This window comes from Biomphalaria glabrata, chromosome 15 (genome assembly GCF_947242115.1).
Source record: "Biomphalaria glabrata chromosome 15, xgBioGlab47.1, whole genome shotgun sequence".
NCBI lineage: Eukaryota > Metazoa > Mollusca > Gastropoda > Planorbidae > Biomphalaria > Biomphalaria glabrata.
In genome coordinates this window covers 28,359,878-28,377,764 of record NC_074725.1, presented here as the reverse complement: position 1 = coordinate 28,377,764, position 17,887 = coordinate 28,359,878, and the positions used below count along the sequence as shown (strand labels likewise).

The 17,887-nt window shown below is 37.2% G+C and overlaps 3 protein-coding genes across 5 annotated transcripts in view; 1 reads left to right on the top strand and 2 right to left on the bottom strand.

Moving 5' to 3' along the window:
• Nucleotides 1-304, bottom strand: part of LOC106051366 (UDP-glucose:glycoprotein glucosyltransferase 1-like) — a 44,372-nt gene extending 44,068 nt beyond the window's left edge. The window contains exon 1 of one of the 2 annotated variants that reach the window (XM_056011930.1): nucleotides 198-304. Coding sequence is in view for 1 of the 2 variants with exons in the window: in XM_056011929.1 (XP_055867904.1) it covers nucleotides 94-133 (40 nt within the window). In the remaining variant the exon portion in view is untranslated. Of the gene's footprint in view, nucleotides 1-93 lie in introns of both variants that reach the window. The other variant, XM_056011929.1, reaches the window with a different exon arrangement.
• A 1,266-nt stretch (nucleotides 305-1,570) lies between these two features.
• On the top strand, nucleotides 1,571-4,250 carry LOC106051379 (esterase OVCA2-like). The gene is made up of 2 exons (XM_056011933.1): nucleotides 1,571-1,886; nucleotides 3,209-4,250. The coding sequence occupies exons 1-2, from the start codon at nucleotides 1,726-1,728 to the stop codon at nucleotides 3,969-3,971; spliced, it is 924 nt and encodes a 307-aa protein (XP_055867908.1). The 5' UTR covers nucleotides 1,571-1,725; the 3' UTR covers nucleotides 3,972-4,250.
• The window catches only part of LOC106051365 (matrix metalloproteinase-24-like), a 100,143-nt gene continuing 86,404 nt past the window's right edge, over nucleotides 4,149-17,887 (bottom strand). For both annotated transcript variants that reach the window (XM_056011931.1, XM_056011932.1), the window contains exons 10-12: nucleotides 15,494-15,629; nucleotides 12,141-12,313; nucleotides 4,149-11,490 (exon numbers count right to left, since the gene is read on the bottom strand). In XM_056011931.1, coding sequence (XP_055867906.1) covers nucleotides 11,179-11,490; nucleotides 12,141-12,313; nucleotides 15,494-15,629 — 621 coding nt within the window. In that variant the 3' untranslated portion in view covers nucleotides 4,149-11,178. The remainder of the gene's footprint in view (nucleotides 11,491-12,140; nucleotides 12,314-15,493; nucleotides 15,630-17,887) is intronic.

Genomic DNA, 17,887 nt, shown 5'->3' with positions numbered 1-17,887 from the left:
CATTATTTTAAATAGATCTAATCTAGACTCTAGTTGAGTCAATAAAATTATAAATTGAGAATTTAATTTAAAGAATGAGTAAATATAAGTTACTTATGTCACACTTTCTTCCAGTAACAATATTAATATACATATGAAGTTATCTACTAAAGAAAGCACATTTTCTGATAAACGGTAAGTAGGTAAGTTTTATAAACTTTTGTTGTGAGTTGTCCACGTAAGCTTTAGTGATTCCGGTAATCATAAACGGCCATGGAGGCAGCCATACAGTAGTCTCGGGCAAAGCGAAAAAGGAAGTGAAATATTTGCTAACTTTCGTTTTCAATCTTGTCTATCTAGACTCAAAATTATCTAGAGTCTAGAGACCTAGTCTAAATTTATTTTGTTATAAAATAACAGCATCGGTGACACTGTACGTGACAGCGCCTTGGCTAAAGCCTTAATTATTGATAGATTCCAATCTAGATCTACAATCTAGATCTAGATCTATATAGATAAACTTTATATAAAGTCGAATAAAGTCAGACTAGACTACACTATCACTAGGTCACTTAAGACTCACTTAAGTCACTAGATTAGTATTAGTTACATTAGTAGACTAGATTAGACTCAGTCAGAGACAGAGTCAGTAGAGAATAAGAGATCTAGAATGTCTAGATGTACATTGTACATGATTAAAGTACATCTGATCTAGTCTAGATCTAGAATCTAGAGTAGATCTAGATTTGTGATTAGATCTAGATCTAGATCTACGTCTTAAAATTAAATCTACTACTAGATCTATTTACGTCTATTACTATAGTTACTTTAGTATAGTCTACTACTTACTACTACTGATCACTAGTTCAATAGGGGCGGGCCTCACTAGGTCGTAGGTCACTAGTGACTGAGCGTACTAACTTTAAATACTGTAAAAACAGTTTTAGTAACAATTAAATCTAGTAATACAGTAACATCAGTAACAAACAATGAGTGACTCAATGACTGATTGACAATGTGTATGACTACTATGTATGACTATGTCTAACAAATAAACATAGTCTAGTGACACTAGTGACGACTACTCCTAGCTAGCAATCAACTTCTTCTAGCAGCTATATAATTAATTAGATTTTAGATCTAGAGTCTAGACTAGATTTAGATCTATTTTCTAGATCTGTTCTTTATTCTTATCTTAAAATACAAACGTTTAATATAGATTCTAGCAGCTATATAATTAATAATGTTAGATCTAATCTATATTAAATATAGACTAGAATTCACTAGATCTAGATCTGTTGTACAAGTACATAATTATCTTAAAATACAAACGTTTATATAGATTATCTAGACTCCATAGAGTCTAGATTCGAGGGATCCTGATTGAGTTCGGAGTTACACTGTTACACTTACAGAATCAGAGAATAGTTGAGTAGTCTATATCAGTGGTGGCAGGTGCGGGCCGCACCGGGTGACACCCAAATGGGAAAAATGCACTTTTCCAAAATGCAACCTTTAAAAAAAAATTACTGCCTAGAATTTCTCTCACAATTGAGTATCAACATGTCCCAACCATTCTTAATTTAATTCTATTTGACTTTATTATGGTCATAGACGCAAGGAGAAAAAGTTTCTGAAGCTCAGAAATGTAGAAAAACGCTTTGCCCCGGACAACTTTGAGTGAATTTAAGGCACTCCCCCAAACATCTTATCTGACCAGTTGAGTGTTGAACATAACATTTTTTAATGCAATGTGATGAAAAATTCATAGGCGTAAGCCTCTCGCATGCCATTCGAGGCTTAAGGCTGCAAGCTTTCTCCACGGAAATCAATCAAAGGCGACTTTCACAGCCACTTCTCAGCAGGTGCCCACAAAATTCAGGACTTCTACAAAGGTTTGACGCCAGGTTAGACATGGACGGACATGTTTTTTATTTCTTCTTTTCGGCTTTCATGTTAAGGCTGACTTGGTAAACGTTTTTCGTCTTGGTATGTCTCACAAATGTCAATTGACGTTCAATCGCCACTTCCCTTAGACAGCAAATGCCTGTGATCAAAAAGATTTCTCTGTTGGTACAATTATCTCTGGAGGATTCGTAGGATCCTTCTCAGCCATCACTACTCAGCCTCTTTTCAACCTTCCACGCCTCGAAGCGTAGATGGCCATTGGGACAATGATTGTATTGAGTAGGTGGATTTTAATCTCCAGGCTAATTGATTTGTGGGTTCAGATAGGCCATACTTATTGAAAGACGGGTCCTGCTTTCCAATCCAACATGCAACACCATGATATATATCTCCATCACTTGAGATAACACTGCCTAAATATGTTAACTTCACTATTTGTTCAAGATCTGTATGGCCAATGTTAATCGGGAACTGGATAGCCTGCACCCTATATGTATAACTTTGAGTGTGTCTTTATCGGCCATCTCGTGTATACATTTAATTGTATTTCAAAGTAATGCTATGTCGCCTGCAAAATCCAAATCGGTTTGGGTTATGCCATGGGAATCAGAAAGCAGCCTGTTTAAAGAGAAAGAGAAATGGGGATAAGATACACCCTAATCTCATATCCGTATCGATGCTGAAGAATTCCACCGTCTGTTGTGAGACAACAGCTTGATTTGCTTTAGACATATTGCTGAATCTCAATTAATCGTTGCAAGATGCCTTACTCTCTTGCTATTTTCCAGAGTGATTCTGATGGACGCTATCAAACGTATTTTTTTTTTATCTACAAAACTGAATTTTTGTCCTTTGTTGGTATTCTAGGCTTTTTTTGATGAAGTTTCGCAGGACGTAAACTAGCTCAGTGCTTGATTTGCTTTTTCGGTAGCTGCTGGAGAAACAATAGTATAATTTAAGACCTTTTTCTTAAGGAGCTCTTAAATAATCACTAGTAAAAATGTTCAACTCAAGGTTTCTCAATTCTATGATAGTACATTTTTAATTTATACAATAACATTTGATAAAATGTGAAAAACATTTTAAAATAGAATCGAAAACCATTTTTCGACTATAAACTATTACATTTTTGGGGGGGGTTGGGGGGGGGGTGACACCCCAAGCTTACCGCACCGGGTGACACTGACCCTTGTGATGCCACTGGTCTATGTTTTTAGGTCTAGACTAGATCTAGATATGTATTCAATAATTAATATAGATCTAAGTAAGCGTACATTGTATGTATTTATAATTCTAATTTATATTTTCTTCATTCATCAAGGTTTCTAGAAGAAGAAAAGCACAAAATCTTAGTTCAACCATTAAAGAGATTTGTGTTGGAACATCTAATGGCATCAAATAAAAGACTAAAAATCCTTTGCATCCATGGGTACAGGCAATCAGGACAAACATTTAGAGAGAAGACAGGATCCTTAAGGAAATTACTGAAGAACCATGCAGAGTTTGTGTACATAACAGCTCCGCACAAGGTTCCGCCTGGAAATCTTGGCAGTGCTGCTGCCTCTGAGAGCGAAGCCTCCTGTGATACCCCCCAAGAAAAGAATGATGAGAACGGCTGGTGGTTTTCTAGAGAGGACGACTACTTTAAATCCACAGATTACAGCAATATTTCCAAGGGTTTCCAGGCTTCCGTTGATATGATTATTAGTGTTTTGGAAAACCCTCCTGATGGGGGATTCGATGGCATCTTAGGGTTCAGCCAGGGTGCCTGCCTGGTGTCAATGCTTTGTTTGTTGCAGCAGAAAGAACAGAAAAACTGGTTTAAATTTGCTGTGCTGGTAGCGGGTTTCAAAAGTAGGTCATCGAATCATGACATCTTCTACCTGCATCAAGCTGCCATTCCGTCATTGCATGTATATGGGGAGACTGACAGAATAATCTCTACAGAAATGAGCCAAGAGCTGCTTCAATACTTTGAGAATCCCACCACGCTAATACACTCAGGAGGGCATTTTGTGCCTGCCTCTGGTCAACAAAAGAAAATGTATTTTGACTTCTTTGATAAAATGTTAACAGCTAGTTAACACAGGTGTTTTATAAATCCAAAGGCATGAAGTAGACCAATTGAGCAATTAATTTATTTTAAATTAATATAATCATTAATCCAATAACAACATGATAGAAAGAGGATTTTACAGTTGACTGCTTTTATTGCAATAGAATTTTACCATAATTTTAAAATAACTTTTCTTTGAGAAGAGTTCTTCATTCAGAACAAGATCATAAACTTGGCTAATCTTATGTTAGTGAATACTATACTAAAATACTCTGAAAATTAAATATAAATCACTATAAATAAACAAGATAGTTTTATTTTAATTATTTTTTATTTTCCTGATTTTCTTCTGTCCTTGTCATCATAATTCTCTTACATGCATTGTAAGAATTACACATGTAATTTATTAAACAAAAACACTGACATGACATATATGTACAAACATACTTGAAGTATAAGAGCATGACCTAGTTATATCATGCAATGTCTTTAAGTTTTAGAGTTTATTTGTGTTGAAATGTGGTAATGGATTGTGTTAAAATGTGGTAATGGATTATTGGAATCTATGAAAAACAATTTATTGAGGTTCGACTATTAAAAATATTTTAGAAAGTTGTTATATTAAACCTGCTGTAGTATCTATCTTAAATAAAATCAAGATTATTGATATATAAACCCATGACATTGATTGTCTATGAATTATATAGTAATATTGTAAAGGCAATAACATATACATGTATGATTTATACATGATAATTATTATGACAGCATTGAATATGTATTGTACAAGAATATCATTTGTTGCACATGTCAAACAAGCGTCTCATTTATTCATCTTTATTTCAAACACATTTATCAATTCAAAGATGGCATTCAAAATTTTGGCTTTGAAGTTTATAAATTTTAATGTAGACAAAAAAAAAGAAGTAAAAAAAGATAAAAATACAAATCTTAAGCTTCAAATACTTTCAATTTTTGTTTAAAGTCTTAGGATTTGTGTTTGAAAAGAAAACAACTCACTGTAGTTGAAGTTTTAAAAAATGCAATTCACTCTTTGTGATTTAGCCTACACAAGTATCTAAATGTAAATTGGAAAATAATTGCATAGTTCAGAAATGGTTCTATATTCTAAGTACCAGCCCAGCATAATGCAATGGGGTGCTGATTAAAAACCCTAAAAAATATTTGGAATGTAGATATTATAACTTGTATTCTGGCTGGCAAACTCAGAAACATTAGAGTCAATTGCAAATTTAGAATAATTGGTCCCCCCCCCCCCCCTAAAAAACCGCCGTCTGCGTCTTAAAACATTGGGTTATTTCCCTTGCGCCAAAGTACCGGTATGTGATAGTGTTAGTGCTTAGAATTTTTTTTTTTGTATATATTTTAGAAATGTGAATTTAATAAATTTATAAATGTAAAGGTTATTCAATAATTATGGTTACAATTGCCATAGGTTAAATATTTAGTTGGAAGTTTATGAGATGTTGAGGAATTTACCAATTCTCCACTACCAGTCTTTAAAAAAAAAACACATTGTTTTGAATTTATCAACAAATTCTCTGATGTACCAACTGACACTGAAACTTCAAAGATGCAAAGGCTATGTGAAATCCCATCTAGCACCTCCAAATCTTGTTTATCCTTTTTTTTGTCTTTAATTTTAAATTTTGTATAGAACAAAATTAATTAATGACCAGTAATTGATCAAATAAATTGGTTCATTTTTTTTTTTGATGGATGGGTTGTTTGGAACAATGTATAATTGTGTAAAGTTTCAACTCGATCTGAGACTGGAAAGTGGGAGGGAAAGTGTGTACTCCAAGACAGAGTGGGTTGATTGATATAAGCTTTGTAGAAAAAATAACCAAACAGATGTACCGGAAGCTCAAAATCGGAACCAGTGAAATTTGCCCATGTGGAGTATCACCAGAGAATGCCGACCACGTCCTCCAAAACTGCTCTCTTTACCAAGAGGCCCGTATAAGACACTGGCCCCAAAACACCCCAATAGAAAGAAAACTATATGGAGAGCTCCCTGATTTGGAAACCACTGCGCAGTTCATCTCATGTATTGGTCTAGTCATATGAACGCTCCAACATAACAATAAGAACGAAGAAGAAGATAATCAATTACAGGTATTTAATTAATTTTGTTTTATAAAGAAAAAGGGAAGATAAACCGTGCAATAGTTATATATATGTGGGTGTAATTATGCGGTGGTTTCCCTTAAAAAGAAATTAAAGGATTTTTCATAATTTTACTTGTTTGTACCAGATGGTTGTTTTTGGCTAAACGCATGTTTAACACGTGACCAGTTCCAGACGCCAGAGTCCCATAACCCCAAACCAACTTCCCGTTTTACAATGAGCTGGCATGAATGATTTGATTTGATTTTAGGCACATCGGCACAATTTAGGCCATGTCGTGCCTGCAGTCCTTTAAGGATTATTCTCTCTCTAAACAACAAGGGCCAAATTCTATACAGTCATATCATTAAAAGCAAGGTCTATTCACAGTTAAAATAGTAAAGGTGATAAAAATTTAATTATTTGGTAAAAATCTAATGTAAATAGTAGATGTTCCCAAATTCATAAATCAGATCTTCGTAGACAACCCCACTTCCCGGATAAAGCCCAGTACCTTCCCAGGGTCGACATTATCAAATAATATTTTTAAGTTAGTGGCTCTAAAATATTTCTCCCTGACATCTGGGGAAATCAACGAGGAAATGTTCCACGGTGAGGCGAGAGTCACAGTACTCACAAAGTGGGGTCTCCTCTCTCTTCAGCACAAAAGAGTGCGTGATGTAGGTGTGGCCAATCCTAAGTCTGGACTGACATGAATGTTGTGAGGTAACTTAAAGTGGTTACCAATGGGCCTCATCATCCATAAACAAAGTCCTCGCCATCCCTGAATGACCACAAAAAGGCCTCAATCGTCAACCCATTAGGAACAATATAGCGGGTTTAACGTCACGGTGGTGTTGTATCATCAAGTGTTGTAAGCTTCTTAATTTATTCGAATCATAACCGTGCAACCTCTACTTGTGCTGTTTAACCATTACTTGTACAACAGTGATCCGCAAACTACGAACAGCGGGCCATATCCAGCCCATGACCCTTGTGCTTTTCATCACTTGAGACTTTTGCTTTCAGCTCAGATATTATAAAACCACTTAGGCCCACTTCCTTTGGTCTTGACTTTTTGTGTGTGTGTGGGGATGAGACTCGCGGCATGTCGTAAATGTATATATCCTCCCCCCCCCCCACCGACAGACAAAGGTTGGGTACTGTTAAGGTCGGGTTTACTTATAGGCAACACAAACTATAGCTTAGGGCTTCTAGAAATATTTAGCAATGATATGTACTATAAAAAAAAATAAACTTCCTCAATTCAGATGTTATGATCTTTGAGTCTTTATGTAGCCCACGGGTAACGAAGGTGTCACGTGGCCAGCACAACGACCAACCGCCTTTACGTTTTCCCAATTTGATGACAAGGTATCCTTTAGAGCTGGTTGGAATCAGAGGCGCCCTAAAAATCCCGAAATTCAAAGTCCCAGTCTTTATCAGGATTTGAACCCAGAACCCCCGGTTCGGAAGCCCAAGCGGCTTACCGCTCAGCCACCGCGCCTCCAAAAATAAAAGAACAGAACAAATAAATTCGGCTGCATAGGCTGTAGACATAGCACGGTACTTAGCATCAGTTTCCCTAAATACATGCGGTACTTAGCATCAGTTTCCCTAAATACATGCGGTACTTAGCATCAGTTTCCCTAAATACATGCGGTACTTAGCATCAGTTTCCCTAAATACATATATAACCTTCCCCACCCTTTCTCCTGCATTTGAGAGCCACGTTGTACAATTGTCAGTTCTGGATGGCAACGCCTCGGGTATGCTATTTTGCCTCAACGTGGCACCCGGGTGGAAACGATTACTTGAGGAAGTGATTAGGCTAAAGGAATAGCAAAACAAAACTCCTGTGAGAGTGTCCAAGGGAATGCGAGAGCTTTCCCATTGCACGGTGCGGAGTTGAGAGTTTCCACGTCCCTGTCGATAATCCATGCGCCGTTCCTTTAGGGACCGTTACACTAATGGCGAGTCCTGCAACGTTAGCTTGCTACAACATAGGAAAATGGTGGACGTACTCGGCCTTCGGCCATGCATTCTAGCCCATGCGCCCGGAGTGCCAGATATGCCGGAAATAACAATGTTTTACATATGCATTGACTTGGATCTCTTCCAGACAAAACGGTTTGTTCAAGCAGGCTTACATGCCTAGAGCTCGAAGAGCGTTCGGCTCAGCTCTTTGAGCAATCACACGGATGACAACGCAGAAACTGTTAAATATACAGGATGTAGGAAGGTGTATGCAAAGGAAGTAATTAAATTAACTGGGAGCAAGACGCAGATTTCCTTAACAATAATTCTTAGACAAAATATTACCTGGCTTAAAACTCTAAAAGCCTTGTAGTACGGAAAAACCATGCCACTTAAAAAGAAAAATTACACTTACTGTTAGCAGCTAAACAGTTGTATCTCTTTATATACACATGTTCCAAATTAGAAGTAGGCCTACTGTAGTATAGCTACACAAGTAAAAACGTGTAGGCTACATTTATTTTTAGCAATTTTATAATACGCACGAATGATCATTCACAGTGGGATCTTTGCTTAAGATTTATTCTTTAATTCTACAGTGCTAAAAATTAATGCACAAAAAACTATTATACGATTTAAAAAAAAGTTTATCAATACTTTCCTATAGTATACGCCAGATTTCCATATGAAAGAATGCTTTTCATGTATTTCTTTCTATTTTATGAAAATCTCGAACATAGATTTCTCTTTAAAAAACAAACAAACAACATTTTACACTGCCTGGTACTCTTTGACTTTTAGGTCAGCAAGATAAAACCAAACAGCACTTGCCTATAGTTTGTTCTTTCACATCTTCACTTTAAATATACCTTAGTTTATTGGAGCGTTAGGGCATCACACAAGATCCGTTGACTGTTTTTCTCAATTCCTCGCTGTCTTTTCGTCTTGGTTAGCATTTCTTTCGATAACAGGTCCGTCCATTCTTAGATTTGTTGTCTTCCCATCGCTTTATCAGCCTGCCTCCTCCTTTTCCCTGGTACTGTTCCCCGCAGGAATGTCTATGTGAACCTTAAAGACCTCGTGATATGTCCAAACAGTTTAAGTTAGTTTGGTCTTACTCTTGTCAACATCTCATCATGGGGCTCAATTGTCATCCTGTTTGTGATGCGATTCAGCAGTAAATGTCCAAGATTCGCAAGCCTAAAAGAATGTCGCCATGACAAAGGATTGCATCATTCTGATTTCTAGAGCCTTTGTCTTTCCAGACTGTCTTGGGCTTAGCAAGGCACAAGCTGTGGACCTGGTAATTCCAGCCAGTATTATAGATTTGGTTCCTAACTAATAGAAGTTCGTGAATTGAAAAGCTCTTTGATTTGCTCAGTAAGATTTGCTCCATCTTTTCTTTCTCTCTCTCTCTCTCTTCAAGAACCTTTACTTTGTGAGTCCATATATTTATGTTATGTATAGCATGCTCAGAGTGCTCTGGTCTATTATCTTTTGCGGGCCTGTGAGGGGAGAGTTTTTCTAGGAATGTTTCTGCGCTGCCTTTAGTTCAGGTCGAGTACTAGCCCACATCGGGATTTGAACTAGGCCTACAACTCTCTAAGCAGAGCCACTCAACGCCGTATCCCACGTGCGGCAATATATTTATTTTAACTAATTGTCTTTGGCCAGATCAAAATTGGAAGTACTTGTAAATAGTATTATGAGAAACATTATTTGTAGTACGTTAAACTGAATCAGTCATTGTACTTGTGAGATTGTCTGAATCCTGGCAGAGTCATTTAGATTGAGCTTGTGTTGTTTTCAAGACATACGCAAGTAAATGCTTTGATAACATATGAGAAATAAGCACACAAACTAGAGCTTAACTGGCAATTGGAAAGGCAGTAGAATCCAAAGTATTAATTGGAAGAGAAATCAAAGCTTCTGTGGTTTGGACTTGGTGGGAAGATAATGAACGATCTGCAAGACAGCGTGTCGAGTTCAAATCTTAATGAGAACTGATAATTGTAGGCTTGATTCGGGATTTCAAAGAGGTACTCGCGACATCAGTAAGTAGGCGTCGGAAATTGAGTTGGCAAAGTCAAGGTCGTAGAACTAATTTCACATCTGCCCCACGGATTGTCACGTTTCGAAGCGATTTCTACTTTTAAGACGTTAAAGCCTTAGAATACCAAACCTTAAGACCACACAAATTAGCGACTTATCAAATGAGAATTACGATTTTTTTTTTAAAAGCGAATGTTCACGCGTAAACATCCGCGTCGTTGCGATTTTCTTTCCCAGTCTGGGTCGATTATTTCAACTATAACGCTTTGGTCATTTCACTTTGTTGCCATCACAAATTAGGAGCTCCAACTCTTTGTGAGATTGGAAAGCTTTCAACCGTACAGCTCATACGATGAAAAAGAAACATGCGCGCACACAAAGAGAACCAAAAGACAACGAAACAAACAAGTTCTAACCAGATGAAGCAGAGATTAAAGTAGCAGAACTTAAGTCTGCATCTCTTTGTTAAGAATCATGAACATTATTCATTCGTATTTGCATTCCTCACACATTTCGCACTATATAATACATATACTCTACCGATCATTCCGTGACCGAAAAACAAATATTTGTATGGAAAGTCAATTGATACATTTCTAGTGAGAAGAATGTTGCATATTATGTTATATGATTTTGCCAAACAAGATACTTTTAAAACATTTTGAGGGAACGGAGAGTAGGAATCTTGTATAGGCATATCTCTATAATTTAAAGTTCAGTCAGTGACTGTCCAATGTGAGATAATGACCCTGTCATAGATTCTCACAAACAATCATTGTTACAATTGTATAGGTTGTACAAATTTGCATATACTTAGAATTCTTTTTTTCTTTTAATATTAGCCTCTAGAAGCTGACTCTGAGGTATCACACCAAATGACTTATAGGCCCACTTGCCTCATCATTTAGATCACAGAAGTTGTGCTTTATATGGGCAGCAGTTGGATGAATGAGATTTAATGGCTTCATGACAATAAGAGTACTCTACCTTCACCCTTTTTTTAAAAGTATAGCAGCATAAGATACAGAGATAAGCTTGACTACAGTGGCACCATTCCATTTCTCGTTTGGCTAATATCAACTAATTAGATTTAATATTTTAGCATTAACAAGAGAAATAAAGAGCATTGAAAATAACAAATTGTTCATGTAACAGAATATAAAAACATTCGAATGACTAGAGTACAAATGAATTGTTCGCCCGCCGTTTGCAGAAGTCCACTTCTCCCTGGCCACATTGTGGGACGACGGCACGTCTGCTGAAACGGAAGCGTTGTCTCCCTGCCGGATTGTGACTGTAGTGGTGTCTCCAATCAGCTGTTTCATTTGCTCCTTGTCCGGGCATCCGAACCACCACTCGCCGATAGGACGAGGATACGATTTATCAATCTGACATAACCAAAAGTTTTGTTAATTCAAAATATCCAAAAGATTTGTCCAACAAAAATATATCAAAAAGAAAAATATAGGCTATAACATTGCATTTACAGCTCACATTTAGCCAAGATGTAGCTAAATTAAATCATTCATTGCACAGATTACTATGGGGACTGCAATCTATAGACATAATCTGGTGGTAAAGATTAGTTAAGGAAATTAGCTAACTACAATTAATAATAATTCCATTAAAAACCTTGTGTTCTATAGGGCGGATGATGTAAAGGTCATCCGTTTCTGTGGCCTACGATCTACGAGGGTGTCACGTGGCCAGCACAATGACCAACCGCCTTTACTTTTCCAGAACAAATGTCAGATACCCATTAAAGCTGGGTGGACTCAGAGGCGCCCAAAGATCCCGAAATTAATAAATCCCAGGACCCCCGGTTTGGAAGTCAAGCGTTTTACGGCTCAGCCACCGCACCTCCGAGTTATTGTCTACGGAAATTTAACTTCATTAACAAACAGTTATTGTCTATGAAACTTTAATAACTTCATTAACAAACAGTTATTGTCTATGAAACTTTAATTTCATTGAATAACAGCCATTGTCTACGAAGCTTTAATTTCATTAACAAACTGTCATTGTCTACGAGACTCACGTTGAACTCCACATCGTTATAGCGGTAGTACATGTCTCCGCTGTAAAAGTAAGTACGCCCATTCTTCCACTTGAGGGCGGCATCAATGTGTGAAGGCAGACCAGTCCACACTGACATGGGCTTAGGGTAGCCAGGATCGACGTGATTCAACGTGTACCGCCAATATTGGTTGCCTGAAAAGAGAAACGCTGTTAAGTGATATTTTCCTAAAGAAGCGAGTCAGGCTGTTTCTTTTATATATATATACTAATGCAGGTGGCCTTTGAGAGGGCTGGAGAGCAATGGTAGCGTTCATCTACAGAATTCCCACACTCAGCCCCCTACGAAGCAAGTGCAGGGTTCAGTGATGATGAGTGGATTGCACGAATAACTCTTTTGCACGAAGTTCAAGTTGTTTACATCGTAACCACGTTAAACAAACAATGGCGGCTGGATGACCTATTTTATACTCACGATAGGAGATCTGCCTAACATTTTACTTTAGATAGATAGATAGATAGATAGATAGATAGATAGATAGATAGATATATAGATAGATAGATAGATAGATAGATAGATAGATAGATAGATAGATAGATAGATAGATAGATAGATAGATAGATAGATAGATAGATAGATAGATAGATAGATAGATAGATAGATAGATAGATAGATAGATAGATAGATAGATAGATAGATAGATAGATAGATAGATAGATAGATAGATAGATAGATAGATAGATAGATAGATAGATAGATAGATAGATAGATAGATAGATAGATAGATAGATAGATAGATAGATAGATAGATAGATAGATAGATAGATAGATAGATAGATAGATAGATAGATAGATAGATAGATAGATAGATAGATAGATAGATAGATAGATAGATAGATAGATAGATAGATAGATAGATAGATAGATAGATAGATAGATAGATAGATAGATAGATAGATAGATAGATAGATAGATAGATAGATAGATAGATAGATAGATAGATAGATAGATAGACAGACAGACAGACAGACAGACAGACAGACAGACAGACAGACAGACAGACAGACAGACAGACAGACAGACAGACAGACAGACAGACAGACAGACAGACAGACAGACAGACAGACAGACAGACAGACAGACAGACAGACAGACAGACAGACAGACAGACAGACAGACAGATAGATAGATAGATAGATAGATAGATAGATAGATAGATAGATAGATAGATAGATAGATAGATAGATAGATGGGCGGACGGACGGACGGACGGACGGACGGACGGATAGATAGATAGATAGATAGATAGATAGATAGATAGATAGATAGATAGATTCTCCATCCCATGGTGTAGATTCTACTAAACTTACTATCTTCGGGGTCAAGCCATTGCACTGGAGGAATGGTCTTTCTCTTGATCCCTATACAGAGTAAAGTTCCCCTAGAAATCTATAGGGCTGACAATGTAAAGGTAATCTGTTTCTGTGACCCACGATTAACAAGAGTCTGATGTGACTAGCACAACGACCAACTAATGTCAGAGCAGGGTGGACTAAGAATCCCCTTAAAATCCCAGTCTTCACCGAGATTCGAGCCCTGGACCCCTGTTTGGAAGCCAAACGCTTTACCACTCAGCCATCGCGCCTACCCCACACAGAGTAGACCTACTTTACATTAAAAGCTCTCGGATCAGAAAGGAGGCGAACTGATTCCCTCCATAAATCTTCATCTCTCCCTCTGACGTGCACGACCCCCACGAGCTGCCTCTGATCATTGGGTCAATCCAGTCTTGTCATCCAATAGATCTCGTACTGAGAGCCCGAGATCCAAGGCCGAGAACCGTTATCAACACGACAAATAAAGGACAATCTCAACTGTGTTTTCTTCATCCCACCGAAACACGCACACCAACGGATGACGGAATTTTGTCTTCTCCAATATCATACATTGTCTCCCTTCCTCTAGGATCAAGTTAAAATTTTGCCCGTTCATTTGGTCCCAGGCTATATATTGTAATAAATCTGGTAGTGACACAGATGGAGGTCATGATGTGTGTAGACAACCGACGCAAATCGCCCCAGGCCAGCGCTAGACGAGCGGTCAAACGTGACGAGATGCGATGGTCAGACAAGACAGTTTGGGATTAATTAATTTAATAATTTAATTCAATGGGAGTCAAATCAACGATGGTATCGTTAATAAGGAGAGAAAGTGTCAAATATATTGCTATTATTATTTTGCAGCGTGGAAACTAGCTTTGTTTCAAGGTGACAATATATGTTTGTTTGCATTTCAAAATGCTAAGTCCATATGTAGTCAATGCATACATGTTTAAAGTCTTATAGACTTAAACTCCTCGTAGAATTGGACCCAACATTGGTAATTAAAGAAAATTTTAAGCTCGAAGTGTCTGGTACTTTTTTACAAAGCTAAAATCTCACTCTGTCGTCTGTCTGTGTGGTGAAAAGTGTGTACACATTATTTCTCCCACATCCAATCTCGGATCAAGCTGAAATTTAGCACAATTATTTCTTTTACCCAACAACACAAGAATCAATAGTTTATTTAACTATTGATAATTAATTATTTTGTTTTGGCACCTCGAACAAGGGAAAGAAACTTTACTTGACTTATAAGGTGGTATGAGTCCCCTTTACTGTTTACAGACCAAAAAGTTGTAAATAACTATAAAACATATGTTCATAAGCAGCTCTCTAACAGAATGGTCACCATGTTGGCCGGGGGAGGCCTTAGCACTCGTGTTCGAATCTATGTCGCTTGCTTTTTTTTTTTAAAATACATTTAAAAGCGATCACCCAAATACCCATTTCTTTTCCCCCCTACCCTCTTTCCAACTGGTCCAGAGAAATGATAAGATCATCGCGTACTGAGAAAGCCAAAAGCATGAAATTGCGCTAAACAAAAACAATTGGTAAAAATATTTCTAATCCCACAGATTTATTGTTGTTGGTCTACATCTCTTACAAATTCAATTACACGACTGATCCAGACTAATTAATACAAGTAAACTGCGTATAAGGCTTGTTTTTTTTTTTAAAGTATAATGTTTATCTTAGTTTGCCCCCCGTAAGCCACCGTTGAGATATAATGGCTTCAAGACACAATGGACCTCATTCACCAATCGTAAATAAACAAATGCAGCCACGTCATAATATTGATAAAACTATGAAAAATACGTATCACGTGACAGCCACTATGGATTACATAATTTGTATAGAAGATATATAGAATCAAGTGGCTAAATGTTGTTTTGTTTACGATTGGCGAATAAGGTCCATTCAAAGTTTTAAAGCCAGCAATGCAATACCACTGTATAACGACCAGATGGTGACATAAAAACCGGAAATGCTTACCTTTGATAAAATACGTCTTTCCGTTACCTCCCCAGACGAAGGCGGCGTCGATGTTGCCGGGCAGACCTTTAAAACCTTCCTCTATACTTCGTACGTAAATCAAATTGAAGTTATAAAATTTCCAGTAGTAGTCTCCCTGGAGAAAGGGGGGGGGGGAAAAGAACAACATATAAAACAAAACAATTAAATACTCAAGTGCAGTGGCGTAGCTATGATGGGGGAGGAAGGGGGAGAATTTGAAAAACAACATATAAGACAAAACAATTAAATACTCAAGTGCAGTGGCGTAGCTATGATGGGGGAGGAGGGGGGAGAATTTGAAAAACAACATATAAAACAAAACAATTAAATACTCAAGAGCAGTGGCGTAGCTATGGCGGGGGAGGAGGTGGGGGGGAATTCGAAAATCCCCCCGGGCCCTCGCTTGAGGGGGGCCCCAAACGAGTGTTTTATTACATTAAAAATTAATTAAGTATTACGCAAAATGCAGGGCCCCTCAAAGAGGTCAAGCCCCACCGGGCCCCGAAACGATGAGATATTCCTAGCTACGCCCCTGGTCAAGTGATCCAGCAGTTCTTGTTGAAATGTGTTTGAAGCCAGTCAAGTTAGAAATAACTACGCAATTTATCAAGACATTGAAAAGATCAAGATTGAACAGTTGGACATAATACAGGGATCACTTGGCTTAACTCTTTCTCTGCTAATTGATGAAGCCAATGTTGATTTGACCCCACTAAACTGAATTGATTTATGGATTTATAAACTTTTAATTTGTTTAGTGTAAAAAGAGCACACATTTCCCTATAATTCGATACCAAATATAACATTTTCTGATAAAGAAAACAAAAATGTTATTAAAGTTTAATTATAACAGGATAGTGAAATACAAATAACACCTTAGTACAAATCACTAAATTTAGAAAGCCTTCAGTACAGAAGACTCAAAAGTAAAGTAGCAACTATACATAAAACACTGAAGCATAATCTTCAAATACAAAAACAAAATTTAATAAAATACTCTGAAAGACACAAAGATAAAGACACATTCCTCGTCCCATATGGTAGGACAAATTTGTACAAATACTCCTTCTTCCCTAGTGCTATTAGAGCATGGAGTAGGTTGCCTGAGCTAGCCAGGAAAACCAGTGACTTGGCAGAATTTAAGTCATTGGTTAACATGCATGACTAAATGCATGACGCGTAGGACGTAATCATCTTCTTTTTTGAAGTAACGTCCGTATTATATAAGATAAGATAAATGAGCAAAATGAATCATTCTATCAGAATAAGGAAAATAATTGTTATGCAATTTAAACATTGATGAATAAGAAAAAAAGAGATAAAATTTACAAGCGATCTATTTCTCTGCAAATATGACATATTTTTAGGTCTATTCATATTGAAGAAGATAGAGGCATCAACGTAAAATGCTGCTCAGACCTTCACTTAATAAAATACAATAATTTTATACACATCATACGTACGTCCGCGCTATTTTGTCTTGCGCAATTTCGTCTTGCGCTATTTTGTCGGGAAATTTCGCGCCCTTTTGTCGGCGCTATTTTATCCGCGCTATTTTGTGGGGTCACCCTTATTAATGGTGTAATATTTATTATTCTTTCAATACATAACGTATATTTTCTCTTTCTATATATAAATAATGGCACAGACAGAATCCCTTGCCGGAGATATATCTATAAAGCTTGAAAATACACTGGAGAAACTTCTGTGTTCTTTCTTCTCTTCTTTATTAAAACTAACAAACTTATAATTCCAACAAAATACATAGATTTTTGATTCAACAACAACTTGACATAAATACCTTGTTAATATTCAACTTTCTACTAACACAACTTTTAACTTCAACTAGTTGACCCGCAACTGTTTAAGAACTCATTATTATTATAGCTTTTATTGTTATAGGTTTTATATAGCGCTACTTTCATGCTTATAGCATGCTCAGAGCAATTTTGGTCCAATCTCATTTGTGGACCAGTTGGGGGGGGGGGGGAGGGGGTATCTAGGAGTTGGTTTTTCGTGCTGCCTTTAGGCGCTCAGTAAACACAACTCTGCCCGAGTCGGGTGTCGAACCTCGAGCCCCCTTCTAGGTAGCCAAGCCAAGCCAAGTTCAAGTGCCAGGGCAGTTACTATGCAAGGACCCCGACTAAATTGCTTCCCTCCATGCCCCAATTTATACTTTTTTTTAAACCGTATTTTGCAGAACCATAGAAACTTCTATTCTAAATATTCTATTAACCATGACCTTTTAGAAACTGACGTAGGCGACTTTTTTTTTCCCTGACCTGTTTCCCTGATTGGATGATAATAATTAACACTTGCTTGTTCTGCGACTTCTTTGACCTGGCCCCGGTTTCTGGAAAGAGGTAGAATTAG